At 40.3% G+C, this 20,831-nt stretch overlaps 1 protein-coding gene across 2 annotated transcripts in view; it reads right to left on the reverse strand.

The window, feature by feature from the left end:
• ZNF385D (zinc finger protein 385D) overlaps positions 1-20,831 on the reverse strand; it is a 371,759-nt gene that overhangs the window by 273,675 nt on the left and 77,253 nt on the right. For both annotated transcript variants that reach the window (XM_062179219.1, XM_062179226.1), the window contains exon 2: positions 7,102-7,244. In XM_062179219.1, coding sequence (XP_062035203.1) covers positions 7,102-7,244 — 143 coding nt within the window. The remainder of the gene's footprint in view (positions 1-7,101; positions 7,245-20,831) is intronic.

The following is a 20,831-nucleotide window of genomic DNA, read 5'->3' on the forward strand; positions in this document are numbered from 1 at the left end:
CCCAAATGAAAAAGACACCCCAATTCAAGATTATGAAGATTCTGAGATCGAAGAAATGCAAGAAGCAGATCTCAAAAAATTGATAAGAACATTAAGAAGTTCTCAAAAACAAATTCTTGAACTACAGAAATCCTTAATGGACAAGGTAGAAAATCTCTCTCGTGAAAATGAAATATTAAGGAGGAATCAAAATGAAATGAAACAACTAGTAGAACATGAAACTGTGATAGTGACAAAAAACCACAATTAAATGAAGAACTCAATAGATCAAATGACAAACACATTAGAGAGCCTTAAAAACAGAATGGGCAAAGCAGAAGAGAGAATATCAGACTTAGAAGACAGAGAACAGGAAAGGAAACAGGCAAACCAAAGAAAAGAAGAAGAAATTAGAAATCTAAAAAATATTGTCGGGAATCTACAGAATACTATTAAAAAACCCAACATTCGGGTTCTAGGAGTTCCTGAAGGCATGGAGAGGGAGAAAGGATTAGAAGGCATTTTCAGTGACATACTAGCAGAAAATTTCCCACGTTTGGAGAAGGACAGAGGCATCTTAGTACAGGAAGCTTATAGAACCAATAATAAACATGACCAAAACAGATCCTCACCACAACACATTGTAATCAAACTCACCACAGTGAAACATAAAGAAAAGATCCTAAAATGTGCAAGAGAGAAACGTCAGATTACTCTCAGAGGATCTCCAATTAGACTCACAGCAGACTTCTCATCAGAAACCCTACAAGCTAGAAGGGAATGGCGAGATATAGCCCAGGTACTAAGAGAGAAAAACTGCCAGCCCAGAATATTATATCCTGCAAAGCTCTCATTTGTGAATGAAGGCGAAATTAAGACTTTTCATAGCAAACAGAAACTGAAAGAATTTGTTGCCACTCATCCTGCTCTGCAAAAGATGCTTAAAGATGTGTTACACACAGAAACACAGAAACATGGTCACCAATATGAAAGAAGATAAAGGAAGGAAACCTCACAGCAAAAGATCATAGGAAGCTCAATTTCTCTTTGACATAGAATTAAACTCTGATGCTCTGTTAAAGCAATGTGTTAAAGTAATCTAAAAACAAAAAGCAATTCAAATCAATTGGCAATCTACAAAAAGAGTTAAAGATTTTAAAAGCTATTATTAAAATTGCTATATTGGTCTATTATGCTATGTTATATGTGTGTACATATTGTATGTCCACATAGGAAATTTTATTAAGAGTTTTATTTTAAATGGCTTATAGATAAGATTGTTCATAAATTTAAGCTGCTAAAATCAATCAAAGATACATTTTAATTTGTGTGACCTGAATCTGTGTATCATATGTTTTAAACTTGTTGGTAGAAAGAAACTAAAAACATTTTATATGGTTGTGCTTAAGTTTACTGGTTAAACAAAGTACACCATGTTAGATATTTAAGAGGTGTTTTCAAATACATGATTCTTAAAATTTATAGAAGGCATTGGACCTTCTGGTAAATGTTTTCTTAAGTTGTTATCTAATGGTTGAAACTGTTTGCTAAGTATTCATGTAATATTACTATTGTCAGCAAGCGATCTAGGACTTGCTCCCTCATTTCTCTATTCTAAGCCCAACTTATTCTTTCATTTCTCTATTCTCTTCAAGGTAGGAAACTAATTCTATTATGAAGGAATCTGTAGGACGCACAATTTAATCTTTAGACCTTATGAAAGAGATGGCTAACATTTTTCTGTAATAGCATAGCCAAAATAAGAACTTAAATAATAATCTGATAAGCTAGATTCACTTCGCCATCAGCGAAGTATACAGTAAGTAGAAAAAACCTCCCTTTCAGACCAAAGGGAAAGAAAGTTTTAAAGTGAGAATATAATTTTCCTCATGGGCATTGTCTACCTTAGAAAAACTACTACAGAACATGCCTGTGACTATAGACTTGTAGTTCAGGCCACTGAAGATTAGAGATGGGACTTGGGCACTCCCTCGACTTGCATCCTCTGATCTGCTTTAACAAAAACCAGGAGGAAAAGAAAGCTAGGCATCAGAAGCAATGGGTGGCAGGCCTATTAATGGCTGATCTGTACAGTGATCTGCCCTCAAGGAGACCCAACAGGCCAGTCCACTGCAATGGCTTTCAATGTGGTAAGCCTGGGCTTCAGCAGAAGTCAGCCTGTGAAGAGCCCTGGCAGCTCTGCCAAGAGTTGGATCACTGGACATGGACCTGCCCTGGAGTCGAAGGATGCCCAGGTCAGAGCCACAGATCTTATTGGCTCTAAGCTGAAAAGCTCTTCACTCAGCCCAACTTCCAAAGTGACCACTGCAACTGAGGGGATGGTCAAGTAGGGTCAGCAACATTACAGGCAGAACTGTAAATTTCTTGTTAGAGATGCCACCTGCCTTTACCTGGCCAGCTCTCCTCCCAGGCCAGCCAAGTAATGAAAGTCAACAGAGTGCCTTCCCCTAGGAGGTTCATACCTCCCTTAGGATATACCCCATGTGAAGAGATAGATAGGCCTGGGCCTCTTAACTTACAAGGCCTAAAGCCCACCAGATTATTATCAAGCCCCTTCTATCAGGTTCTATTTGCCTCTTAATCAGAAAACTTAATTGTAGCTTAGACAGCACCTTTCTTAGCACATCTAATAATGACTCTGTCCTTTGTTCTAGGCCCTGTCTAGCACACTTGGGCCTCATTCCTTTGTAATCATAACCTCTACCACCAATGGCTCTACTCCCAACCTGTGTGTACTGATGGTCCTCTTCCCCACTTAATGCTGTATAATTGTTCAGACCTGGTAAATGCCACTCTTAGGATCATTTGTTACTATCCTCACTCTGTCTTTTATGACCTTGTCTAAATATGATCAGAGTCGGCAAACTTGGAAGGCTTCCATAGCCTTGGCAACTCATGATGACAGCCTAGGGTGGTTACTGGCGCCATAAACTAGAGTGTCAATTTGTTGGATCAACAACAAGAGCCACTGTGCACTTGCTCCTCATGTGGGATCTCTGTTCTTAATGTGCTGTACATTTTGATTTAATGCTATAACTAGTACTCAAACAGTATGTTTCACTTTGTGTTTCTATGTGGGTGCAAACTGTTGAAATCTTTATACTAAATTGATCTTCTATATATAAAGAGAATTGAAAATGAATCTTGATGCAAATGGAAGGGGAGAGGGAGTGGGAGAGGGGAGGGTTGCGGGTGGGAGGGAAGTTATGGGAGGGGGAAGCCATTGTAATCCATAAGCTGTACACTGGAAATTTATATTCATTAAATAAAAGTTAAAAAAAAAGGAATACAAACTTCATGCATTTAATAAGTACAACTTTAGAAACATAGTGATTCTTCCCACAATACCCACCCTCATAACTACATTCCCACCCCTCTTCCTCCTCCATCGCCTGTTCTCATTTTTATTTATTACTAAGATCTATTTTCAACTAACTGTATACACATATGATTAACTCTATACTAAGTCAAGAGTTCAACAAATGGTATGAAAAAAAAAAACTGGGGAGGGTTGCGGGTGGGAGGGAAGTTATCGGAGGGGGGAAGCCAATGTAATTCATAAGCTGTACTTTGGAAATTTATATTCATTAAATAAAAGTTTTTAATAAAAAAAACAAATAAATAAAAAAACCTAGCACCCCCCCAAAAAAAAACTTTTCCTCAACAGTCCAGACAAGGGCAGTTCAAAATCATTACATCTCAAAGTGTCAATTTCATTTCTATAGATAATCTTTTTTTTAATCTCTATTCCTGGCTCAAAGTAAATGCTTAATAAATAGCCACTGACTGAATGAATATGCTCATGCTACTTCCTAATATTTCTTCTCTCAACATTGCCTATCTACAATAAGGACTGGTTCCTTTCAAGAAATGTAGATCCAGAATGAAGTCACAGGGATCAGAATGGCTTTACGCACTGAAACTGTGCTGTCTTTAGAGACTGAAGGCAGTATGGGGGTGTGTGTGTGTTTTGGGGTAGAGGTGGTGAAGAATTCAAGGAAATCTTTCTTTCATGTGAAAGGTACTAGAGCTTCCAGGGATGGCACACTTCTGGGTCAAGGGGACAGCTACTATTTGACTCCTTAAAAGTTGTCTGTGAGGACATCTGGGGATCCTGATAGCTTTACTAATTGTGCTTTTCTGTATCCAGATCCAAGTCAGGGTCCTACATCTATCTACTTTCCCAACTAAATGTACTTACTTTTGTAGACTTCATCATTCCTCCTGACTCACTCCCAAACCCAGTGGTTTATGCTCTTATGGAAGGATCACAATCAGATAGCCACTTACATTTTTATATATTTTAACTTACAGACATGTTTTAACAGTTTCCTTCATTTTTCTACCCCAAAGAGATGGGCAGTTCCATCTATATATCCTCAGGGGAACAATGTAACAGGCAGATAATCTTTGGTCATCATGAACTTTGTTTCCAAAAGCTCAAATGGGTGAAAGCCATGGGGTAAGAGAGTACTTCATCGCTTTCTTGGCCCAGAGGTAAAATCTCTGCAGTGGAACTTGTCAGGGGGTGCTATTGGCAGCCTTGCAAAATTTGTGTGTCCTAAGTATGGCATAAAAATTTGGAACCTAGTGGGTGCTGACCACACTGTGATTTCCCAGATGGATACATAATTTCATGACAAAAGGAAGTCTACCACTCAAATCTGGACACTCTGTTAGAATCAGCACAAATTGAAACAAAATTAGGTTGTATTTCCCTCCACTCTGATGGAATGGGCTGTCCCAAACCAGAAATAAAGTCAATTCACAATGATAAGTGTTACATCTCAAATGCCCTGACTTGTGTGGATTCAGGTTTGCAGATGCTATCAAATCGAGAACATGGGCTTTTACTTGGAGAGATGCTTTGTGCTGTAATTCTGAATCTGATGTCACCTGCGTCTGGGTTGTCAGAGAACTCTCCTTAGCTGGAAGGAACAGAGCCTCAGTCCTTGGCTGGCTGCGGTACGCCAGCTCTGGAAGGAACAACCATGCAATACGCAGTAAATGTAGCCGCAAAGGGCTCCAGGTTTAAGTAGAACAAATATCAACACAGCCAAAATCCATGACAGGAGAAAAATAATCAAGCTAAGTTTTTGCAATCACCTTGTCAATGAACTGTACATTCAAAATCAGAAGGATTCACAAGCTACTTAAAAATATGATGCCTGTCACTTAAATAGTGCTTGTTATATGCTGAACTACATTATAAATGATTCAAGTCACATGATCACTACTGCACGCTCACACAGATGTTATTTTATTTGTCCTATATTACAGGTGAAATATATTATTAGCCCCCACTTCATGGGGGTACGTGGTAATTATGGGACCTACCTAAGGGCATATGGAAAGCAAGAGGCAGTGCTGGGGTTTGAACTTGTCACTCCAGCGACAGAGCTCAGCTTGACCACCACACAAAGCTGCCCTTGCCCACACAAGAAAGCTCAAATCTTTGAGTGGCATAATTCCCCAAAGGAAAAGACTATCAGGTTCATTCTGTCTCTTTTGAAAAGAGGTAACAGTAGCTAAGGAGGTAAAGAGATTCACTCAGTGTCACACAGCTCAGCCGATCACTCATCATTGTTTTATGACAAACAATAGTCACTGTCAATCAAATTCATCATTCTGCTTTTAATGTTTCCCAAATGGGAAATCAAAAGGTTTAAACCCATCCTTTTACAACCTTCAAGGAATCTTACCCAAACTGTTCTAAAGCTGACATGGTCCTACTGACAGGATGCCAAGCAGCATCCCAAGCCAGGGAAAGCTCCTTGCTGGATCATCTCCTGGAGCCAGGAAGCCACGTAACAGAAGAGCAGCCAAGGAGAGCAGGGGAGTGGACCCCTGAGGACTGTAATGTAGTCATTTCAGATACGAGGACTGGATGCCCAGCAAATTTTTCTCTACTTTGATTGAAATATCTAGGATTAGAATTCTATATTTTATAAATGTATCTTTATGCTGCCCTATTCATGTTCCAAGAACTTTAACACAAGGTTCCTAGAGAAAACTTCTCTTCTTCTAAAAAGCAAAATGACCTTTTTTGAATCCCCCTTACCTTTTAGCAATGGCTAGTACAAAAATTGTTCTATGTCACTGGCATACCTAAAGTCCCTAAGCTGAAAGACTGTTAAAGAAATAATCTGAAAGAGAATGAATTAATTGTGAGAAGAATTATTTTTTTAAATCTGCCATGGAAGCAAGATGTTGCCACAAGCAGTCTATATTATTTATATCATTGGGCATCCAATGACCTCTCATCTTAAATTTCTTTGTTTTGTATCTGTTGACATTTCCTGTCATTGATATGCTCAGACCTGCATTACAGCACCTGCTGAAAGCTTAATCAGGTGATATTCCAAAAATGTCGCTTACTCATTTATAATCATTTCAATCCTTATTTCAATTTCTATCCTAAGAATACACTCAGTGCTTTCACAAAAGAAGATGGTGATGAATATGGATCTGCCAATGTAAAAAACATCTTAAAAAGTGAAACTAGAGGCAAGAAAGCAATTAAAATTGTGCTGAGGAAGTTGTTGACAAAGTCCAAAGAAACAAAATCATTTAAGAAACACTTAACTTGAGTAACTATGGTAGAGCATGAAAGAAAAAATTAAGACTCTCCCTTCTAGAGTTGTGTGTTGCTTTAAGGAGAAAAAAAATAGAATTGAAAAGTAACTATGATCATTCTGAATATTATTTATTAAATTAGAAAAAAGTAACAGATATGATTAAAGTACAAGACTCAGAAGAAATATACATTAATTTCTTAGATGTCTGACTTTTAATGTTCTCTCTAACAAATACGGTGAGCTCAATGTGTATGTATTCCAACAAAATAGCAAAAGACCCTCACGGGGAGACATCAACTCATGATCAACCTCATTGGATTGAATCCCTCTTCACATTCCCTTGAGAAGGCTGGCTTTGAGGGCTTCACATAACCCAACAGACAACAACTTTTACCATGTTTTTTAGACAACCCATAGAATAAGCACACCAGCAAAACAGAGACAGTAACCAAGTTACCACTAGCCTCGAAGGTTTTCTAGAACCCACCACAGTGGCAGATGCAAACTTGGCTGTTGTACTTACCGCATTGAAGTTGGGGAAGAGGTTGACTGCGGCCGCAGTGTCAAGAGGAAAGGGAAGAAATGGTTTAATATCCAGCGATGGTTGCAAAGGAGGGGCTGGTGGACGAACCAGGGCTGGGAGAGCAGGACTCTGGCACGTACCACCTGTGGAGACGAGAGCAAAGCGGGCAATCAAGGACACCAGGCATGGAAAAACCACCAAGGTCTCTTCTGAGACAAAAAGCACAGCTTTGTAGGTTACTGGAAAAAACAAGACATGAAGTCAATTGACTTCCACTGGGTGTTGGCCAGTAAGCAGATTTGCCATCAGGCACAGGGAGTTAGTTGAGCTGTTCTCTTTCCCTTGGATTTTAACTATCTGGTTCTAAGTAGCAGCCAACACTTCAAACTCATTGTTTTGCTGCCTAGAGCTCTGGATTGGGTCAGCAACTAACCTGTAACCAAGGTCTCTAGGCTCCAAAGGAAAACCCTCAATGTTGATCACCCATCCCTCCTTGAAAACTAACCTGCTCTGACTTACACATCAAATCTGAGTGATTATTTTATAGAACTGCTCTTTTCCATCACATCCCAAACTCTGGCAGCAAGATGACATGAACTTGGCACAGAAAAGAAACTTAACCACAAACACAGGCAGCCACACCTTACTGCCCTGCTCACCGGAGTATTAAAACCTGCAAACTCAGTGCTACAATCTGGACAATCTCTGGGATGTTCAGCAGCATCCCCAAAGCTCTGACAACTCAATGACTACTTGGCTCCACCTGGCCATGAGAAGGTGGGACATAGAGGGCCACCAATGAAGAGGCAAAGGGAACATTATGCCCACAAAGACACCCCTCTGTATATCCGTAGGTGGCCAGCTCTTTGCAAGGGAGCAGCTCCCTGGGATAGGACTCCACCATACTCAGAAAGCTGGAGGGCCAGAGCTCATCCTCAGTGTTCAGTTTCCAGAATTTTGGTAATATTCCAAAACATCACTTTGCTGTTAATTAAAGGCTGTCTGAATCCTAGGAAACTGTTAAAATATGCCAGCATTCTTCTAATCTGAGAGACAAGCAACAGACTGTATAAACCTGCTGGTGAGAATCCAAGAAGCCTTAGGAAAACAAAATGTAGTGAGATTTTTCCTTTCTCACAGAAAGGCATTCAGGGAAATAGCATGGAAAAGAGAGGTTCCTGTCTGTGCCATGTACGTGCCTGCCACTGGCTTTAAAAATAGCAGAGTAAGGCCCACATGAATTACCTTAACAGACATCAAAACCCACTCTCGATAGCTACACAAAGATCATCACCCTGCCCTCAATCCATTCCCCAGGCCCAGAAAATATTTGGAAAACGGTTTCTCAGTAAAAGATCCAGTCCTATTGGGCTAGAGGATCTGCTAACAAGGTGGATAACTTAATACCTATAACAGAAGCCATCAGCACAGGATTTAATTAACCATACACAAGAACCGTCAGCCCTCCTACTTGCAGGTATAAAATCAGCTGGAGTCAAATTGACAAGAACAGTATTTTCCCCAGTGTTTTAGCTTCCCTCTTGAAATATTCCTTAACATCCACAAGGCCAACAACAGAAGTTCGAATCAACAAAACAATTTTTATGAAAGCAGTACAAACCAGGGAATCAGGGCAGATGTGAAAACAAAGAGAGATAAAAGCAAAATATAGCAAGTCTATATTCACCAGGACATGCTATAAACATATTTTATTGCCTACCTGGTAGTGTATTGAGTGTGGAGGTGTAACCTTTTCTAGAGGGCATTCATAAAACTTTGGTGATAGATCCATCCTGAGTTTAGTATTGGTAAAAGGTTCTCTTTTAATAAAAAGTTTGAAGAACCAAAATAAATTTTTGTTGGTACCTCTTTAAAAAATTCAGTAGTAAAATAAGTTTTGGTTGAAATCAATGGTGTTTTCTAACATGTATGCAAATAATAGTGAGCGTCAATAAATGTAACTGTTTCCATCCCTATTCTATGTCATTCTTTGCAAAGAATATTCATAAATAGTCATCATTTTGTTTGACTTTAAGACAGAAATTAGGTAAGGGCTAACATAATATTATATCAAGAAAAATATGTGTTCATAGGTTTTTTAGTTGTTTATGTTGCATTCAAAGAAACATCCCTTACTCAAAATAGTAAGAATGCAATTTAGCAGAGATGTATTCTAGTACTGTAATTTTAGCCCTTCTTTGGTTCAAGATACCCAAAGAAGTTAATGAGCAGCTCAAAGGGTTGGCATTGAGTCCAGAGGGCTAAGCCTCTTGCAACCCCATCACATATCAGAGTGCTTGCTGCTCCACCTCCAGTCTAACTTCCCACTAATGTGCTTGAAAAGGAAGCAGAAGACGGTGCAAGTACTTGAGTCACTGCCACCCATATGAGAGACCAGGATGGAATTTGAGGCTCCTGGCTTCAGCCTGGCCCAAGTCTAGCTACTGCTCTTTCTCTCTCTCTCTCTCTCTCTCCCTCTCCCTCTCCCTCTCTCTCTCTGCCTTTCAAAATAAAATATTAAAAATAAATGTTTTAAAAAAGAGAATAGGTTGGGCTTATTTTTATGTAGCATGTTAAGAAGAACAAAGAATAAAAGTACATTAATTTAATTACCAGGTCATTTTAATTCTTCTCTTCCCTACTACAGGGTATATATTTCAATCATACTTAGATGTTAAGCCCTCAGTATTATAAATGGAATTTTCTTCATAGGAGATTAAAAAACATCAATGGAGAGTCACAAAATTTTGGAAAGTTGGGGAAATTTCATAAGCTCTTTTCTTCCCACTTGTTTGAAGAAGAATCTTCAAGACCATAGGAGGGCAGAGGACACAGAGGCAAACTGCACATTCTGTGCCTGTTTGCCATGCAAATACAGGTATAGTGGATGCTGTGGGCTTCTTTCCAGAGACCTCTCACAACTGAGGCACTCATTGTTCCAGTTTCTTGGGATTCTGGAAGCAATTGGCCTTTCCTTGAGACCCTCTTCATAAATTTCCCTGAGCCAAGGGGAGCTACCTCACCAAAGGTGACTCTCTCTAGTGGAGGGGTGAGTAGCCCCAGTGCAACCAGGGATTAATGCAGGAGTTTAAAGGCTTTGCCCCTTTGCCTCAAGAAAACTCTGCTCTGTGTCATCTCTAAAGTTCCTCATAGGAACTAGACCACACTGAGGTCCCGCTTCTGACTGCATCTCAATCTAGCTCCTTCCTCTTTGGAATCCTGTGTTCCTGCTGCTCATGGGTGATGTCCCAAAGAGCCCTTCCCTCAACAACTCTCAGAATACACTTCCAAAAGAACAACTGATCTATCTCTTAAAAATTATTTCTAACATTTCTGCTTTTTTTTTTTTTTTTTGACAGGCAGAGTGGATAGTGAGAGAGAGAGAGACAGAGAGAAAGGTCTTCCTTTTGCCGTTGGTTCACCCTCCAATGGTCGCCGCGGCTGGCGTGCTGCGGCTGATCCGATGGCAGGAGCCAGGTGCTTCTCCTGGTCTCCCATGGGGTGCAGGGCCCAAGCACTTGGGCCATCCTCCACTGCACTCCCTGGCCACAGCAGAGAGCTGGCCTGGAAGAGGGGCAACCGGGACAGAATCCGGTGCCCCGACCGGGACTAGAACCCGGTGTGCCTGCGCTGCTAGGCGGAGGATTAGCCTATTGAGCTGCGGCGCCGGCCATAACATTTCTGCTTTTAAACCTCTTTACATTCTTTTAATCCTGAAACATTTTCCTTGATCCAATCTATACTTGCTCAGCAACATAAATATTATTTGCAAACAGTGCAAAATCAAAAATGGAGAGTGTGATATGTTTCACCTGCAGAGCAGATTCAAAAATGCAAGTTATTTTACCCTTTCTTTTTCAAGTGCAAACTATTGCACTGAAGATATGAATAAGTATGTTTATTATTATTTTCCTTAAAAATTGCCTTGGTAATAACAAACATGAAAATACGTAATTCATTTTTAGACATTTATAAGGGGGGATTTTTTTTGTTAGTGTTCATCAGTAGTGTTTTCCTGGCTGGAATGTCAAGCTTCTGGAAAGTTAATATTTTGAATTAAGATGGATTTATAAAGCCCCCATGGAGTGCAGGCTGATTGTATAAATTCATGTTATCTGTCCTGAAACTTAGTATATATCTAGTATCATATATTTCATTTCCTTGTAATTTTAACTTACACACAGTTATATAAAATTAAATTTTAACAAGTCTTAGCAAATTAAAAAATCTTTTTAAAAGATCTTTTTAAAACCTTAAAAGAGAGAGTCCTACAGGCTAGGAGCGAATGAAGAGATATAGCGCAAATACTAAGAGAAAAAAACTGCCATCCCGGAATATTATATCCTGCAAAGCTCTCATCTGTGAATGAAGGTGAAATAAAGACCTTTCATAGCAAACAGAAATTGAAAGAATTTGTCACCACTTGTCCAGTCAAAAAGAAATGATGGATTCAGGACATATACGCAAAATCCAGACTGACCAAACATTGGCCATAGAGTACTATTGTTATTGGGATTGGCCAGCCTATGTGGGTATGAGGGTAGGAATATAGCTAAATTGGAAAAACCTATTGAATAACAGGCATAGATTAGCCTGTTATCCCCTTAGTTCCTTTAAAATACATTGTTCTGTCAAACATCTGTTATAATCTCCAACTCCCAAATCCAAAAGCCAAGCAAAATATCTTAGCAGGAAGAACCCGAGGAACCTGAAAAATTTTCAATGAATTGATGCAAATCACCTTTGAAATGAAACAGTAACAGTGATAACAAAAGCAAAATGATATAACAAGAACAAACACTCTACATGATCACTTTTATCAAATTAGGCAAGTCACTTAGTTCCCTTGCAGCCAGAACATAACATGTTAAAACCAATAATTTTCTGAGAGCTTTTATTGTTGCTCAGAAAAAAAAGAAAGAAAAGACAAGAAACAAAGTAGGCACATTCCCAAGATAATAAAGAAATATCCAGCATTTATCTCTGATATTTATCTACCATGGGAACAATCTGGCATTACCCTCTATTTGAGGAATTTTGAAAGATACTAATATATTAAATGTGCTTCAGAAGCCCTTGAGTTTACAATGTTTAACATCTCCTTGCCAAATCAGAAAAACAAATGTGTGTTTGTTGTATCCTTGTGTGACTGCCTCTAAAACACTCAAGGTTGTTGGCCAGGGATTACAATGGGCAGCTTTGTTGTTATATATCCTTTCTATGATAACTTTCTATTGATCATGTTTCCTCAAACTTCAGTGATCCAAACTCTCATACAATTTCTGTCTTTGTTCCCAAGTGAATGATACAACTAGAAAACCATTTTGAGATAAAATTTGAATTATTTGGTTTGGTTACAATTTTTCTGTTACTGTCATAATTTGTTCCTTCTGCTTTGTATTTTTGATTCACCTCCTACATTTTGGAAAGTTGATGCATCACTTTTTATCTCAGATGAAACTGTCCACTGCCCTAAAATGACCTGCTCTTGGCAGGTCAATCAAAATGTTAACACAGTGTCTGATCCCACACAGGCAAGTGGGCAGAGTGATCCACATGGGATGATGACTGCTGTCTCATACATCCTGCTCTTGACCACAGAGAAATGAGGTGAGAAATGGAGTATGAGTCAGGGTAACTGGAGCGCCACTCTGGAAACACTGATTCAAAAACATTTGCTCAAGTTAATGGTCAGGGATTTGATCTTTACACATGAAAGAAAACACATGTGAATGATCTGCATTTATTCCTTGCCCACATTCTTTATCATTTATTTCAGGCTTTGATATTTATATATTCCAGTAAGTCAACTCAAAATTCATTTTGGAAGAAGCTAAAAAATAAGCACTAACAAGCACTAATTAATATTATTTTGTCATATTGGCACTGAATGCCATGACCAAAGGCAAAATACTGATGTTATCCAGTTGCCAATATCTAAGTTGTCACTTAGAAGACAAATGGAATCTATCACTAACTCTAACTTTCATGAAAGTTTTTGGTGCCTATGAAACACCAGAAAAGGCTCATTGAGGAGTAGCAGGGTGAGGAGTTTTAAACATTTAAACCCAAATATCCCTCTATATTTCAGCCCCTCTGTCAGATAATGCATAATCCAGGACAGATACCTGCCTAACAGGAAACCAAAAGATTTGTACTTGAAAGCTTCTCTCAAGTCAGCAATCAGGGATAAAACGGGGTGAGCACTGTGGCACAGTGGATTAAACCACTGCTTGGGATTCCTGTATCCCACGCTGGCATGCCTCGCATTAGGTCCTGTCTCCACTTCCGATCTAGCTTTCTGTTAATGTGCCTGGGGAGCAAGAGATGATGACACAAATACTGGAGTTCCTGCTACCCACAAGAAAGACCTTGATGGAGTTCCTGGTCCTGGCTTCAGGCTGACCCAGCACTGGCCATTGTGGGCATTTGGGGAGGAAGCCAGCAGATGGATGATCTCTCAGCCTCTCCTCTTTCTGTCACCTTGCCTTTCAAATAAGTAAATCTTATAAAAATGGAAAATATCGCCGGCGCCGCGGCTCACTAGGCTAATCCTTCGCCTTGCAGCGCCGGCACACCGGGTTCTAGTCCCGGTCGGGGCACCGATCCTGTCCCGGTTGCCCCTCTTCCAGGCCAGCTCTCTGCTGTGGCCAGGGAGTGCAGTGGAGGATGGCCCAAGTGCTTGGGCCCTGCACCCCATGGGAGACCAGGAGAAACACCTGGCTCCTGCCATTGGAACAGCACGGTGCGCCGGCCGCAGCGCGCCTACCGCGGCGGCCATTGGAGGGTGAACCAATGGCAAAAGGAAGACCTTTCTCTCTGTCTCTCTCTCACTGTCCACTCTGCCTATCAAAAAAAAAAAAAAAGACAAAAAAAAATGGAAAATATAACTCAAGCAGAATTTCCAAATATTTAATTTCACACAATAAAGTACAAGAAAACAGGTACTTCATTAGTAGGATTTCCAAATGGTCACTAATAGCAACAGATGACTATTTTACATTCAAATTCATCGAAATTAAGTAAAATTAAAATTCAGTTTTCTCAGACTAGCTATAGTTCAAATATTTGATACCCACACATAACTAGAGGCCACCATGTTGTACATTTGTAGATAAAAAAAAAATAACATCATCTCAGGAGTTTCTATTGGATTTTATAGTTGTAGTGCAAAACCAACATTCTCAACAATAGGAAATTTACAGATGAAGCACTTGATACAGTCTGATTCAGAATTGATTGTTGACAGGAAAGGAAGCATTGGTTTATCCTGGGTCCTTCTGCGTTTGAGATTGAGAACGGGGCTTCTCAGAGCCAAATGTGACCATTATCAGAAGCCAAGCAAATGCTGGGGTTGTGCCAGATATGATTAGTCACCCATTCCTAGAGATGACATGGCAATCTGAGTCTGTATGTGTGATCAATGATGATAATACTTAAAACACAATCTAGTGCCGGTGCCGTGGCTCAATAGGCTAATCCTCCACCTTGCAGCGCTGGCACACCAGGTTCTAGTCCCGGTCGGGGTGCTGGATTCTGTCCTGGTTGCCCCTCTTCCAGACCAGCTCTCTGCTGTGGCCAGGGAGTGCAGTGGAGGATGGCCCAAGTGCTTGGGCCCTGCACCCCATGGGAGACCAGGAGAAGCACCTGGCTCCTGCCTTCAGATCAGCATGGTGCGCCAGCCACAGCACGCCAGCCGCAGTGGCCATTGGAGGGTGAACCAACGGCAAAAAGGAAGACCTTTCTCTCTGTCTTTCTCTCTCTCTCACTGTCCACTCTGCCTGTCAAAAAAAAAGAAAAAAGAAAAAAAGACACAATCTAATTTTTACAAAAAGTAATTCTGAAATAAATATTAATTAATAAGGACTGCTTTGGATAAAAATGACCACATCTTCTAACTAAGGATGCAAATGGGCCAGTCCGAGGGGCAAAGGGATGTTTATTAATATCTGGTATCTCTTGAGAGCACATTCACAAAACTTTTCTTTTAGCCAACAAACTGAATAAAAGTCCAGTCAGCCACATATAATATAGACAATGAAACCTGCCTTACTACTTGTGTCTCTCTGGGTAATTTCTCTCATGATATCAAGGTTTTGGTCTTGTTACATTGTCGTGTTCATCCATGATCTGTACCTCTGATTTGGAACTTGTCTACATGAACTTCTCTTTGTTGGTCAAAATGGAGCAGTGGTTGCTTAGAAACAGGAGAGAGAGGTCAATATCATTTAGGCTGCAGAGGAAACACGTAAGGTGGTAGTGTGTGTTAGATTTAACATCATGGGTATTTGGGATAACCTTTTATGAGCCATTGAAGTGCAGTCATTTATGAGGAGGGTGAAGGTTAAAGCAGGGTTTCATAATAATGACTTGTGCAGATAACTGAAAATTTCAACTAGGAACGAAATAAGAGTAGGATACTCTATATATGGATAAATAACTTTTATCGGTTATAGAAAGGAATCGATGCAAACCAGAATACCCAATGTAATTGCCTTTGGAAACTTACATTTCAACTACCAAGTCAACCCAGAAAATAAATCATAACCCATACATTAAAGCACTGTAATTTGTGTTTATCTGAGTTTTATCTTACCCTACATATGCTTGAAACCTACATCAAAGTATATAGCAAATTACCAATCAATTATCTATTCCTAGTTTAAGATGCAACTCCAATATGACTTCCTCTATTGAGTATCTCCTGGACATCTCTGTGGAAAGAGCTCTCATTTGTGCTCTATACTACGCTGCACAGGCATCCCACATCACTACATTTACGTGCTTCTGTGTCTATCTCCTCATATGGAGATGTTGGTTCTTAAGGAGGATGTCTGTTTTTTTTGTTTGTTTGTTTTGTTTTGTTTTGTTTGTTTGTTTGTTTTTGACAGGCAGAGTGGACAGTGAGAGAGAGAGACAGAAAGAAAGGTCTTCCTTTGCCGTAAGTTCACCCTCCAATGGCCGCCGCGGCCGGCGCACCGCGCTGATCCGAAGCCAGGAGCCAGGTGCTTCTCCTGGTCTCCCATGGGGTGCAGGGCCCAAGCACTTGGGCCATCCTCCACTGCACTCCTGGGCCACAGCAGAGAGCTGGCCTGGAAGAGGGGCAACCAGGACAGAATCCAGCGCCCCGACTGGGACTAGAACCCGGTGTAACGGCACTGCAAGGTGGAGGATTAGCCTATTGAGCCACGGCGCCAGCCAAGGATGTCTGTTTTATAATTCCTCATCTTCTGTGTGTTATGGCATTCCTGGTACCTATACAGTGATTTGTTATGTATGTTTTAGGTATGGATGGATGGAAGGATGAATGGACAAAAAGATGGATGTATGAATGAATAGATGGATGAATGGATAGACAGATGAACCAATGAATAAATTCTCAGCCTGCTAGGATGCTGTGCTCCTTTTCTGCTATGCCCAAATCAAGGTGTCCATTTCAAAACTTGCTACTTCCTTGAAGAACTAGAAAAGAAAGGGGAACTAAACCATCAGTTTAGAGTGCTAAAAAGATGAAGAACATTTTATCATAAATGTTTAGACTAATTATTCTTTCATTATTGATTTTTCTTTAAAAATAAACAAATGGTCCAATTATTAAAAAAGTACTAATGTGTTTGTGTTACATTTCTAAACATTTTTTTCTCTAAATAAGTTTCTTAAACATGGATTTTATTTCTGAATGCGACTATATTCTTTCTTGTAAACCCCTTCTCTTGCTTCCACAGGCCTGAAGGCAATACTGGACACTGTACTGGGTTATCTATGTAGGACAGCTCTTTGATACTTTCATAGACTTATAAATAAGGCAACGGAGCAATAATGAGCTTTCAACAATTGTTTGAGTTCATACAGCTAGTAAGTATTAGAGCTGGGATTTGACACAAAATATTCTGCCTCCAGAGTCTCTTGTATATGTATTTTACACAGAGATAGTCATCTTGGTTGAAAGGCCATAGAGAAAAATATTCTATAAACAACAAAGGTAGTTGCAATTAAACTCTCCCAAGAGGCACTCATTTATAGGACATTGGATTATTCAAGAAGTGATGTCACGTGTTTTCTGCCTCCACTAAGATTTTAATTCAATATATTGTAGGATTGTGCACATATAGATTCTACCAGATACCATGCATCCACTCAAAGGGATCATATTGTTTATCTTGTTTGAATGAACTTCATATTCAGTTCTTCCTTTCACTCTTATCTGTATATTACAGAAACTAAGCAGAAACTAAATCACATCCAACATAAGTAATTCTACTGAACTTTTTTATAAAAGATTTATTTCTTTATTGGAAAGAATTACACAGAGAGAGGAGAGGCAGGGAGGGAGGGAGGGAGAGAGAGAGAGAGAGAGAGGGGTCTTCCATACGTGGATTCACTCCCCAATTGACCGCAACAGCCAGAGCTGTGCCAATCCGAAGCCAAGAGCCAGAAGCCTCCTCCAGTTCTTGCAGGGTCTTAATCCACCCGAACGAGGATGGACTGGGTCCGAAGAAAGGTAAGTGCACTGCTTGCCCGTTCCCCAGCCTCCCGATGCAGGAGACAGACGCAGTGGGGAGTCAAGTCAAGCAAGCAAGAACTCAGTTTATTGCATGCATAGCAAAGCCTTTTAAAGCACAAGACCGCAGGATTACTGGGGCAGGGCATAAGGACCAATCAATTACTTAAAAGGTCATTTTACGGGGTGACTTTTTACAGAACCAGCCATATGTCTGTACACTCGTCATCAGTTGTCATCACCTCCCCTGATGCTGCGCGGCCAATCAACTTTGGTGGTAAACGACTTTGGGTACCGCCCACCTTACTTCCTTTGGGTGCCACCTTTGAATTGCCACGTGTGCCTAATTTCCCTGCAGGCACTATCTTTGAATTGCTCCCTGTGCCTAATTTCCCCACAGGTTCTCCCAAGTGAGTGCAGGGGCCCAAGCACTTGAGCCATCATCCATTGCTTTCCCATGCCATAGCAGAGAGCTGGATCTGAAGTGGAGTAGCCGGGTCTCGAACTGGCGCCCATATGGGATGCTGGCACTTCAGGACAGAGCGTTAACCTGCTGTGCCATAGCGCCAGCCCCTCTATTGAACTTAATGGTAATATCCTCTACAGCATTGACTTGATTGTGATTTTTGATAAAGTGATTATGATTTTTTTACACTTATATTTAGTTTTCCAACATAATGAACATGGTACAAAATTCCTAGAAGTCCTACTGGTATTGGTAATGGGTGACACTGAGAAAACGTCACAGAGGAAGAGATGCTATCACTATTACCATCACTAAATTAAAAAAGAAAGCATTGGCATAGTAGATTAAGCCTTCACCTGCAGCACGGGTGCTGGTTCAAGTCCTCACTGCTCCTCTTTGGATCCAGCTCCCTGCTAATGCACCTGAGAAAGCCGCGGAGGATGGCCTAAGTTCTTGGGCCTCTGCACCCACGTGGGACCTGAAAGAAGATCCTGGCTCCTGGCTTCGGCCTGGCCCAGCCCTGGCTGTTGTGGCAATCTGAGGAATGAACTAGCAGATGGAAGACCACTCTCTGTATCTCTGCCTTTCAAATATATAAATAAATCTTTAAAAAAATGCTTTAAGAACAATGAAGGCTGCATTCTTGCCACCTTACCTAAACGTAGGAACCTCTAGCATTTATAGAATCTGTTAACTTCCAAAGTCTAGCAATGATGTGCTCTTGTTTCCATTGCTTTGGTGAATATTCCTACAAGTTCTATAATTGCAAAAAGAAATTCTGATTTCAATTTCCTCAAGAACATTCCCTGTGGAGCTGACATGTGCTCTGTTTAGTCTCGGCCTCCATGTGATTATTTCTTCTGGCAGGTTTTGCTTAAAACAAACCTAACTTTATATTTTTGTTTAATTCTGAAATATTTGGTCCTTGGAAAAGTATAAAATCAGTGACTAATGGAATTGTAGTAATTGTGGAATTCTGAAAATTATTTGCTTTAATTGGAAAAGAAAGAAAATGCTTATTAACTGATTGCAAGCAAGAAGATATACAAACCATAATGAATGTTTCTAAGAAGCCCTGCCATTTTTAACTCTCATTCTACTTTCGATGCTGTTCTAAACAGCTCTACATGTATTATTTACGTAAACAATGAAGATATGTATGTTCTCATTTTACAGGTAAAGAATCACGGGCTTTAGTGAGATCATTTTTCTTAAGATAAACCACCTTGTTAAACTGTAGAGCTAAGAAGAATTAGAAACATCTGATTTCAAAGCTCCTATTTTTTGACTATAATATACCTTTCTCCCTTTCAAACACCTGTACAGTTCTAACTCCCACAAATCAAGAAAGCAACCGATAGGAGCAGACATTGCCTCTAAGGAAAGCGCCTTTTTCACCTTCAAATGGACAGGGGGCAGCAGACACAGACTTTACAAATGCTGAAAAAAACTGAGTAGAGCCCCAGGAAGAAGAGACTCCATACCAAGGCTATGGGGCCATCATCAAAATGCACCACATAATACAAAGGGATATCTATAAGTGGTAAAGTAAAAGGCATCATAAAATAGGGCCATTAAAAACAAGGACAACAGCTAAATGAAAACAAAATTGAAACAATCAGTGGGAACTGTTATTGCTGGGATCCACATTAGTAGAGATGATGAGGATTAAAGATTAAATCAGAGATGATTTTTTGGAGGGGCCTAGAACTCAAAGAATCCCAGCACTGACCACAGCTCCAAGATTTGAGGCCATGATTAATGAGAAAATATAGGCTTTGCTGTTTGACATTACCATGTTCTTGCTTGCTTATGAAAGGCAGTCTAAAATAGAGAGATTCGGGCAGATATGTGAGCTAGCAGTTAAGACTCCCTTATCAGAGTGTCCGAAATTCAAGTTCAGCTCCACCCACAATTCCAGCTCCCTGCTAAAGGTGCACCCTGAGAGGCAGCAGCTAATGGCTCAAGTAGCTGAGTCCCTGCCAACTGTGTGAAAGACCTGAATTTGGTTCCTACATCCCGGCTTCAGATCTTCCGACATTCCCACCATTGTAGGCATTTACAGAGTGAACCAAGAGATGGGAGCAGGCACTCTCTTTTTTTCTCTTCCTCCCTCCTTCCTTCCTTATTGAAATAATTAAAATTGAAAAATAAATAAGAACAATAAACTAAACAGAACCTTGACTTAGCATAAGGCATACATACTCTTGACTTGTACAGCTAATTCCAATCCATTTTACTCAAAGTGGACCAAATTAACTGACCATAGAATGACGCACAAATTTCCTCCAATTTTTCTTTGACTGCAAATTAACTAGGATTTGCGCTTACTATTCCTTAGGGTTAGGGTGTCCAGAACAGAGGCCTAAGTAAATTTCTGAGAAAAATGTAATCTAGAAGTAAGAGTAACATATTTTTAGTAACTAAACTGCATTCTGCTGGTGTGTGATGGACCAAATAAACTGAATTTTTTGAGTCCCAATTCAAACAATAATGATAAATAGGGGCCAGCTCTGTGGAGTAGCAGATGAATCCAGCATCTGTAGTGCTGGCATCCCATATGGGCACCAGTTCAAGTGCCGGCTGCTCCACTTCTGATCCAGCTCTCTGCGATGGCCTGGGAAAGCAGTGGAAGATGGTCCATGTCCTTGGGCCCCTGTGCCCACGTGGGAGACCCAGAAGAGGCTCCTGGATCCTGGCTTTGGATCAGCATGGCTCTGGCCATTGTGGTCATCTGGAGAGTAAACCAATGGATGGAAGACC

The sequence above is a fragment of the Lepus europaeus genome, chromosome 2 (genome assembly GCF_033115175.1).
Source record: "Lepus europaeus isolate LE1 chromosome 2, mLepTim1.pri, whole genome shotgun sequence".
Classification (NCBI taxonomy): domain Eukaryota; kingdom Metazoa; phylum Chordata; class Mammalia; order Lagomorpha; family Leporidae; genus Lepus; species Lepus europaeus.